The 10814-nt window shown below is 40.8% G+C and overlaps 1 protein-coding gene across 1 annotated transcript in view; it reads right to left on the reverse strand.

The window, feature by feature from the left end:
• Nucleotides 1-10808, reverse strand: part of STK26 (serine/threonine kinase 26) — a 28352-nt gene extending 17544 nt beyond the window's left edge. Inside the window, exons 1-2 of the mRNA XM_039717376.1 lie at nucleotides 10802-10808; nucleotides 10575-10696 (exon numbers count right to left, since the gene is read on the reverse strand). Of these exons, the coding sequence (XP_039573310.1) occupies nucleotides 10575-10616 (42 nt within the window). The 5' untranslated portion in view covers nucleotides 10617-10696; nucleotides 10802-10808. The remainder of the gene's footprint in view (nucleotides 1-10574; nucleotides 10697-10801) is intronic.
• Nucleotides 10809-10814: the final 6 nt, after the last annotated feature.

The raw sequence follows: 10814 nt of genomic DNA on the forward strand, positions 1-10814 counted from the left end.
TGGGAGGTTATCCAGCCTGGCCACCTGCTCAGAAGCCCCAAATAAAAAACACTATAGCATCATTTTTGCCAGCATTTTTTTAAACATAATTTTTGCCAGTTTGTCAAGCATTCTGCCAATCTGGCTTATATAACCTCTTTCCTTTGATTCCAATAAACACATGTTTCTGAAGCAATGCTCTGGCTGTGTTCTGCTACAAGACTGACTTGCTGACTCACCTTTTCACCTCTGTCATGTACCTGTTCTTCAAACTCTGAATTTTTCCTTCAAAACAAACTTAAAACATACTGAATATGCAAGTTCCAAGATGATACAGAAACCTAATGACACAGACCAAATTAGAAGAAACAGGCTGTGTCCAGATCACAGTCCTGTGAGATTTCTCCTAAGCAGTCTGTCAGTGTGAGAACATACATCCTCTTGTCTTAACAGTATTTCTAAAACCTGACCAAGAAATGCTGTTACACTAGGAGGACTTTCAAGCATCTCCCAGGCTTTATCTGGAACAGAAATTAGAATTGTAGCACTGCTACAGAGTAGCTCACGTACACTTACATCGACATTACCCAAATATGCCTTAAATAAAGATATAATAATTAGTTCAAAGGATTTTATAAAAGGTTGGTAAGAGAAGCCCATAGAGTGTTTACTCATGTTTTTCAAGCAGACACTACTATGGCAGCTAACAGATCCTTGTATCTTTGGAAGCCATCAGAATTACCTGTGTTTAAAAGACTGTCATTTCAAGCAATTCCATTTGCAGGCATTTACCTATTCTCAGACAATAAAGTACCTTTTAAATTTTTATTCTGTTCAGACCCCCCAAAAATAAAATTAAGAGGGAGTAAGATTGACAAACCTGATAGGCTACAGTACTTCTTAAGAGTAATGTGTTAATCAACAGATAAGTCTTCTTTATCTCTTGCCATACACTAACTGCATGTAGTTTCAGATATTTATATATATATATAGACACACACTAATTATACACCATGCATATTAAAACATGCAACAATATTTATTCACATAAATTACATATATTTTCATATTTTACTTGCATAAGGAAGTTACTTACAGAAACTGTGCCATAGGCATGTACGTGTGTGTGTGTATAAATGAAAATTTAAATAGTTTGAAGTTAATGAAGGCACAGGTGCAGATCCATTATTACTTTAAAGAAAAAAAAGAAAAAATGAACCTGCTGACATTCAGGACAAGGGTAGAACCTGTAGACATCTCTTTTTCTTCATCTTGAACATATAAACACTTTTTTTCAGCTATTTTGGCATGTAAATATACTCTGATGTTGCCCTGCAGTCCTGTTCAAGACCAAGATATCAGGATTTGATTATATTTACTGGAACTCTATGATACATATGCACAGAATATTACTTTAACAACAAAACAATTCGATTTTATCAAATTTTTACATTATCTACAAGTTTTTCTACTCAGTGGGTAATAAAAACTAGATCTGGGTTTTGCTGTCCTTAAATAGGACCTGACCTCTGTTACACCCTTTATGAAACATCTCTCTTATCTGACAGGGCCAAGACTCATTGCCATTTTTAGTGAGAACCTAGGGAACTTCATATAAAAGCAAAAACAGCAAGCAAAAATGTATGTGGCTTTGTTTCAACCAAGTCAGCCATCAGGTGAGCTGCTTGAGAATTTCCATGCCTATCACAACTCTAAAATCAGCATTCAAATCCACCTATTGTCAGATTTTTAAGGAAAGAACTACCTTAATACTCAAACCACCTCTGACCTGTGGCAGATGAGAGCTGTCAACTGTACGTTATGCTGGAAATGGAAACCACTGAACTCACTTCCTCTATTCTTAGCTTTTCTTTCACACAACATAAAACAGCTTAGGAAAAAGCATAAATAAGCACAGAAAAAGACTAATACCATATGCTGCAAAGATTAGCTCTTTCACACAAGGCAATTTTAAAAATGTACACCAATTATTTATAAAGAGCACTCTGCACGGAGGAAAGGAAACAAAGAGAAATTTCCCATGACAGTGAGTTTCTCCAGAACTGATATCCTACACATCCTACAGTTCAAATGGAGTCCCACTTGGCTGCTATTCTATGTATCAATACCTTTCAACTATCTAGTGTATTTTTTAAATGTCCTCAAACCACTGCATACAGCTACATAACCTCCAGTCTGTTCACATCTCTGAGGAGCAGAACCTATTAAAAAAAATCAGAGAAATTAAGGCGGGGGAAACACACAAATTACATGATTGAGTCTTTACTATGATTTCAAAAAGATGTGAGTGGCTGAATGTTTTTTAGCTAGAAGCATGGACATCCTGAAATGGAGAGAGAAATCAGTTCAAGATATCAACAGGTTCTGGTGTTCCAGTGTATCAACTAACTCTGTTCTGCATTTAGTAAGAGTTCAACAAACTGATCTTTCACAAGTTTCATTTTCTCTGTTGAACAGTGCAGGACAAGTGACTGCTAAATGAGTAACTAACCCACCTCACCAAACTAACCTGAGAAGCCAGAACATAAAGGACTACTGCAATTTCTCCTTGCTTAAGAACACTGGTAACTTCTCCATTTAAAGAACTGCTTTGAAAAATGTACTCTGCAGAGAGGTTTCAAAGGCCACATCTAACAGCAATATGGAAAAATAACCATTTATGGGCTGCAGCCTACTTTTAGCAGTGTGCCTCTCCTTTCAGCACCAGCCTGCTTATCAGTACACAAACAATTTTTTTTTTATTTTTGCCACACCCATTTAAAGGAGTAAACGTGTCAGAACTGCCAGCAATAACCTATGTCACCACAGCATTTCAACCATTTTCCTAATATTTAAATACAGCTAAGTGGCAACTGTTACATAAACTTGACAGGCCTTCTCACTCTAGAAGACATTTTAGCATTTCCTGTGTAAATTAGGACTTGATACACAGACCTTCCTCCTGTAAATAAGATTAGAATTATACTACAAGCCAGCTAGAACACAAATAGCAACAAAATACAGGTTTTTTACTTGCCAATCCATATACTAAAAAGTAGCAAAAAGACCTCAAGTATGACACACATTAGTTCTTTTGCTAAATCTCTCCACTGAAGAAGTCATTACTTATTTTCAGGCCAAACAAAATTAAAGTGAGGCACAAACACACTAGCTGAAAAAGGATGGCTCCAAACCACAGTGTGGGTGGGTTAAAGAGCAGGCCACAAGTTTAGTTACCACAGATAAGGCTCCAGGCACAGAGACTGCCTGCAGTGCACCCTAAGTGGGACCCCATACTTAGAGGGTATCACTGCTCCTCTAATTTGGGGAGGGACCATTTGGAGAAAGGAAGGCAAACACCAATCTGCTAGAATCCTACTGCTTCTGTCCTCTCCACTAAGGCTAGAGGACCAAAGCTTGAAAGCTGTACTTTCTTCTTGAACACTGGCCCTTGATCATATCAATGATACTGGACCTGAAGCTACAAAAAGTACACAAGGAAAAACCAGAAATACCACTCCAAAATGAGCTGTAAAGAAAGAAACCTCTGCTGCCAGAACCAACCTGCCCGTTTCAGGAAACTCCTTTTTCAATTACTTTGCAGCTCATTCATAGCATGGCAAAGCATCTCATTACATAAAAGGCACGGGGAAGGGGGAGGGGAGGAAAAGAAACACCCTGGAAGGAAAAAAAAAAAAAAAAAGAATCAGATTCTTCTTGCCAACTAGGCTAGAATAAAGCTGTGCAGGAATGTGAAAATGTTCGTGTTATGACCAGCTGCCAGATGACACCTTCCTAGGTGAGAGATCAACAGCAAGAACATTTTGCTTGTGTTCTCTATGGTTTTAACTGATCTACATCAATACAAATTCAATCTTTTTACTCAGTGCTTTACATTTAGGCATGCTACAACACTCATGGTCGCTTCAAGTTGTACACTGTTCTTATTATTCTGCATTCAGCTCTCAAGACAGAAGGCTCCACTGAAACACAGCTCAACATCTAGCAAAGCATAGACACTCTCTGATCCTCCCCCAGTCAACATTATTCAGATATTCAGAAAATATAACAGTATCCAGTTGAGAGGAAAGCCTGCAAAAGATTGGGGAGCAGGAGGAAACAGGAAAAAAACTTCCATTCTCCGGGACTGAACACATGGTTCTTGAATTCTGGTTCATGTAAACAGTGAAGCCACTCTGGGCTCTCACTCTCCCTTCTAAGGCTCAAATGTGAAACCTGCAGATTTCTGCACATTTCTCATTCATTTTTTTCCTTCACTGATGCACAGAGAATACATGCAGAATCATGACAGACCTTGACAGAAAGCTTCTTCAGATATGCTGCCTCAATCAAGACCATCCAGATTTCAGCAACATAACTTGGATACACACTTCCAAAAACTGCAGTTTTGTGCAATGCTTCAAAGTTTTCCCTATGAAGAAGGAACTAAGTTGGAGCCATGCTCTCTCCTGAGCTATGGACCTAATCAATATATCCCATCTCTGCAAAAACACATGCACAAAATATGATAAAGAATGAGACCAGCAAGCTACTGCTACCTTGTCAGTACCTGTATTAATTTCTCTGATTCAGTTATTTTTGCCGAGTCTATTTGGTTAGCAATCCTGTGGCAGAGGAGATTTCAGTGAATGTCACCAGGGGGGCACCCTTCCCAGGAGATTTAAACTCTCCTTCAGAGCCAAGGAGTGTGCTCAGTGATCCTCACCTAATCAGCAGAACAGACATGTTCCAGCAGAACTGCAAGTAGTTTAAATTTCAAGAACAAATGACAGTTATTTAAATAAATGCTGGTGAGGCAGTATTAGGAAGGAATTTTCTTTCCAATTATTGTAAAAAAGAAATAGCAGGATTTGGAACAGTGACTCCTGACGCAATAGATACCTCACCAACTACTGCTTTGAAGACACCATACAAGCAGACACTACAGCATGACGAAAAATATTTATCACAGAAGCACTTCAAAACCAACTTTGTACCATTCATCTCCAACCTCATCTTCCCAAAACACATTTCTGAATGCTTCTGTCAATTATTAAATTCAGTCCCTAAGAATAAATGAAAGGCAAAACAACAGTATCTTATAATTCTCCAAATGTCACAACTTCTAAATCTGAAGACAGTCCCCAAAGAGAACACAAGTGGTCCTTTTACTACTGGTTTTAAAATTCAGCCTTTCACTTTTATAGATGACTGAAAGCTGGGGCTACTACTCTTGTCTATCTTCACCAAACATTTCACAGTTATCATAGGACAAATGCTGCTGCAGAGGCACACTCAGTCATATATATGCCTCCTGGTGTACCACTGAGTTTCTGTATAAAAAGAAACATTCCTCCCCTCAAAATAGGTACCTGAATAAAAAATTGCAATATATTACTGAACTATTGCTTGCTATACATTCTCCTTTTGGAGAAAAAGGAGAAAAGCAAGACAAAACTTTCATAAGGACTTGTAAAGCTGAGACACTGGAGTTCAACAACAGCCGCTGCAAATATATTCAATCTTAAAATCAAAATAAAATAACAATTATATCCTTTTAAAAGTTAGAACTCTATTTTCAGATGTAATGTTTTTACCTTTGGGGGAATGTTATTCTCTGCCCAAAACTGACAGTGTATGATGGTACAGAACAGCACAGAGATTGAGGTGAGCTGGTCTATGTGCTCTCTGCAGTTTCAGCTGGTTTGCCTCTGAATTCCAAGTCAAAGCACTCAATGTGTCTATAAAACTGTAAAATATGCACAGAAAATACTACTACAGGACTGGACTTTTTCTTTTAACTCTGACAAAAGCATCTGCTAAATTCCAGGTGATTATACCTGCACAGCTCCCAGGTACTGAATATTTTTCAGAGCTCTGTCTACTCTCCTCCTGTGACACTAGTAAGACATTACAAGGATGACTGAGCCATAATTTTCTTGCCACCAGAGTGACTTACCACGAGGCCTAAGAAGGAAGAACCAAGCTCAGCTAATACAGCCTGATCTGATTTGGGAATCTACTATTAGATACAATAGAGCTGGCCCTGCACAACCAGGAAAGAAACAACTGCAGTGTTGAATTCCACAAATATTTTGTGCTTCAAACAGAAAAAAGTCTTGTTCTCCATAAGGCTTAAAATATTGTCTTCCTGCAGTCTACCTGCACCACAGCAGGACCTCAAAGCACCAATCAAGGACCTGAAACTGGAAAAAACACGACAGTCCACATCAACTTAATCATAAGACATCAGTTTTCTAGGCACTGTGGAAGTCTCCTGGTGTCCAACAACTGCTAGACTTTCCAGTTTCCCTTAAGTAAGACATGTCTCTAAATAGTAAAAGTTTAAAGCCTTTTCAAATTTGCTGTAGAAATATCTGGATACAGATCAGTTCCTAGGAGAGGAATAAATTAAAAGAATCTCGAATTAATCTTTCTTCAAAGATTTAAGTTTCTCTAACATGCACTTTCTAAACATTTAAGTATTTTACAACAACAGACTGGCTACTCTTAACAGAAGCCATATTCTTTTAACTTCAGTGCATAAGGTTTACTAGAAATCTGACACACTCCCAGCCTAGCTTTAGGTACCACACATTTCTAGATGTGCACTAAGTTAATAGAAAATGTGGGTTTTTTTCTAGGGCTATGAAAAAGACCATTTACAAAATTAAACACTACCTCTCATCTTTCTCTACTCACCCAGCTAGGCATTAAGTGATCTGCCCCTGAGCAGCCTGCAGGGAGGGACTCTCCAGCTGCCAGGCTCAGGCTGCCCTAGGGCCACTCTGTTAACCAGCAGCACAGAGAGCAAAGCTCACCTTGACATCCAAGTTTTCATTTAATCAAGCAATCCTTCAATTGTGAATCAGAGTACACTGCCTGACAGGTCACATGCTCCTGGCTGCTACACTTTTAGAGGAAGTTAGGTTCTTTATTGCAAGATAGCCTGAATGCCAGCAAAAACAGATGGAGAGCAGCTCTAAACAACCTTTCTGGCTGTGCTCAAAACAAGTGTCATACAGCATCAGGAGATATCAACAAAGCCATGAGAAAGGAAACAGAAAGTGTTTAGGTGAGTAGGATAGCAGAGATAACGGGACATAAAGCCCCAAACCAGGTTCCAAAGACACATACTAACAAAAAATACAAGTGAGAATAATCAATATTTCCATCAGTTAATAAATTAATATTTCACAGACTTAAATGTTTTGCATGACAAATTGAAATAGGAAAATGATAAGTTTATACATTAAAATGCCACCAGCTAAAAAAGGCATTTATTACTTGAGTGATGCTCCAGCAAATTTACAGACTACCTTAGAAAATTTAAATGCGGACATAGTGAAAAGTAGCCTGCCTGTCCACCTTAGAAAGTTTAATTGTTACTCACTTGCAAGTGAACAGTTTCCAACCTCTTTTATTTGTAAAGGGTTCTGGAGCATTGTGTGAGATGCTAAGAACATAAGTTCATCAGAAACACATCAATCTGAAATGACATCCCTGAAATGTTCCGATCACTTGAAACAAACAAGCCTCTGAACAGTGCACTCTGTCTGCCAGGCAATACAAGAGCGCTCAGGACTAATAATAAGAGATCCAACACCTCCTTCACTCCAGCTGTTCTCAGCACCTGGGCTGGCAAAGACACAGGCACCGTGCCTGCTGCAAGCTGTATCCAGAAATGTTCTGTAGTTCAGCTGGATTCCTTGAAGCCAGTGCTGGTGAACAGGTTTCTCACTGTGAGAGCACAAAGCATTCCAGACTGAGAACTAGTTTGAATATTTTTATCCCAAGGAACAAAGTTACTGTGACACTACTGAATAAAACCTCAAACCTGACAATCAAGCTCACTGCAAACTGTGCTTCCTGTAACCAGGACACCTTAACTGTGCTCACCATCCTTTCCATTTCCCATCTCATCTTGGATTCTGTGTAAAATGCCATAATTTGGGGTATCATATTCAGCTTCAGACCACTCATGTTATACACACACTGAGTACTTGGACCTTACTGAATGGGCTCAGAAGTTAGAGAGCTGGCTAAGCCAACACTGCACAACTGCATCAAGTGGAGCCTTTCCAAAGGAGCAAGGAAACTGAATGTGTTTAGGAAGTTGTTGCAGAGGCAAGAATTGTTAGGTATAAAATTTGGTTTTGTTAGGGACACAAGACAGGTTAAACAGAATGTAACCACTACACAAACAAATGGCTCTGTAACTACTCATAAGGGCAACAGATAATACCACCTCTGGGTCTGCCATTGCTGCCAGGGGACTAAAGTCAGATTCCAAGTCCACCAAAATAACTCTGTGTGATTTTCTGTAATTTTCCATGTTTGAGGTTTTCTTTAAAGGGGACCTGACTCTTCATAAGGTAAAAAATCTTGAAAGAGTCAAAAAAGCTCCTGATATACTTTGGTGATAAACTGTCTTAAGCCTTGTTTTTGGAGTATGTGAATTACATAACATGTTTATTTCTGGATTTTTCTTGATACTTTTCGTATAAGCAAACGTAAGGAAAAGCATAAGGTGACAATAAAGCTGAAAACTTCAAGCTTGTGACATTCAGTTTCCAACTGTTATATTCAATAAAATCTTTCCTCCACAGATTACAAAACAAGAGGTTTGACATTACACTTTCCCACAGTGATAGTCTTAACATAACTATTACATCTTGCATCACAGAGGAACCTGTTTATTCCTTCTTCAATCACCACACATTTACTTTAACACTGAGTAGAAGCAGGCACACTTTTACCATCACTTAGATGATGCTGCCTGAATAGTCCAGAGAGGTTAAAAAACCCCAAAGGAAACAGCTCTTCTACCTCAGGATGTCATGCATTTGTTGTGTTGGTTTCAGTTTATTTTTTAAATTAATATACTCTGTATTATGACTCTTATAGAAGAAGGATGAGCAGATTAACATTGCACCAAATTGTATTTTTTTATATTCTGAGGGTTTCAGGACTTGTGCAATCATCTTCGTAAAAAAAAAAAAATCACCAAGGAAAAAACTTTAATTCTATGCATCTGGATTTATCTCATAGTCTGAAAATGTTTTTAATATACTGATATATGTTAAGGGCTGTGGGTTACACTAATAACAATATTAGTGGTAATAAGGATGTTATTAGGATAAAGTTTATTGGTATAACAATGAAAAAACCAGAACCTTAAATAATTTCAAGGTTCTTTTCTGTTGGCAGTTACAGAAAATAGGACAGCAATACATTAAGCAGATATAAAAATAGGAAATTGACAAACTAGAATGTTGAAACAGAAGTTTCCCAAATACAAACACACTAGAAAGCCCAGAGGCTGTAATTAAAGAAGCTCAGACTAAAGCCTTTAAATCTTTTATCACAAAATTTCTTCAGGATGTTCTAATGCAACAGTTATTCTGACACAATGGAACAAGTAGGCTGAGAAGATGTGCCTTGTGTCCTCTTATAGAAACAGAAAGTCAGTGAATGACCATAACTTAACAGATTTCAGAAAGCCTAAAAATTATTAGAAAAGAGAAAGGTAAACTAAACCATAGCACTGTAACTGGCATGAATATGTAACTACTGTTTATACATCAATTCCACACTTTCTAGAAGTCATAAAATTACCTGACCAAGAGGTATATTAACTTTTTGTTCTGAAGCTTCCTCTACTCTACTGTATCTCTCGCATACACAGAGATGTATCATAAATGTTTCTGTATTATTTGAAGTGAAAAAACCTCCGATGTTATACAGGTATGACTATTCCAGAAGTTAAGAGAATGCTCAAAACACTGACTGGGCTGCCAGTGTCTGACAAACAAAAATCAGCACTGAAATGAGCTGGATTCTCAACTCCTTTACACCGATAAAGATCTCTGGCTAAATTTGTATCAGATTGTCCAGGACAGTAAGAATGAAGAGTCAGAGGTATTCCACCTTTCCTATGAAAGTCAGTAACACACCAACTTGGTTGTTTTCTAAGCAGGTAAAGACAAACACACAAAAACGACACTAGGCCTCATTCCCAGGCAAGGAGAGGTGCAGGTTTCTGACAGACTGCGCTCCCCGGTGCTCTGTCCCCACCAGACCTGGCGATACCACCTTTCCATGAATCCCGAGGTCCTCCGGGAAGCTGCACTACAGGCCCAGCGCCAGGCTGGTGGGGAAGTCCTGCAGCAGGTCCGCCTGCCAGCGCGCCTGCTATGTCATTTACAGCGCACCCACACACCCTGCGATTAACTCCACTTTGCCTTTAATCAGTTTTAGAGGCTCTTACGTGCTCCTGGATGCGGCGCGGCCACCCCTGAACAAAGGGAGGCAGGGAGGGAGGGGAATCCCTTCTCCTCCGCCGGGCTGCAGGCACGCGGCCCCCGAAGCCTGCCGTTACCCCGGGGCAGCGCCTGCTTCCGTCCCTCGCTCCCCCGGCGAGGCGGCCGGCCCGGGCTCCCCCCGGCCCCAGCGCGGCCTCCCCGCGGCCCCGCTCCGCTTCGCCCACCCGCGGCACCCCGCGCCCCGGCGGCGGCTCCGCCCGGTGCGGGCCGCAAGCGCCGCTTCCGGAGCCGGGGCCGGCGCCTCCATTTTGGGCCCGGTGCGGAGCTCACCTGCATGCCGGGCACTTGCACCGCCACGGGCGAGTGGGCCATGGCGGGCTGCGGCGGCCGGGCGGGCGCCGCCCGCTGCTCCCCGATCTCGGCCTCTTTCTCCTGGGCGGCGGCGGCGGGGCCTGGAAGGACAAAGCGGCGGGGAGGCGGCGGCTTCAGCGCGGGCCGCGCTCCCTCCTTCCCTCCCCGCCCTGCCCGCCGGCCCCCGCCCGCCGCCGGCTCCTCACCTCGCGGCCGCGG

This window comes from Passer montanus, unplaced genomic scaffold (assembly GCF_014805655.1).
Source record: "Passer montanus isolate IOZ18808 unplaced genomic scaffold, ASM1480565v1 scaffold38, whole genome shotgun sequence".
Lineage (NCBI taxonomy): Eukaryota > Metazoa > Chordata > Aves > Passeriformes > Passeridae > Passer > Passer montanus.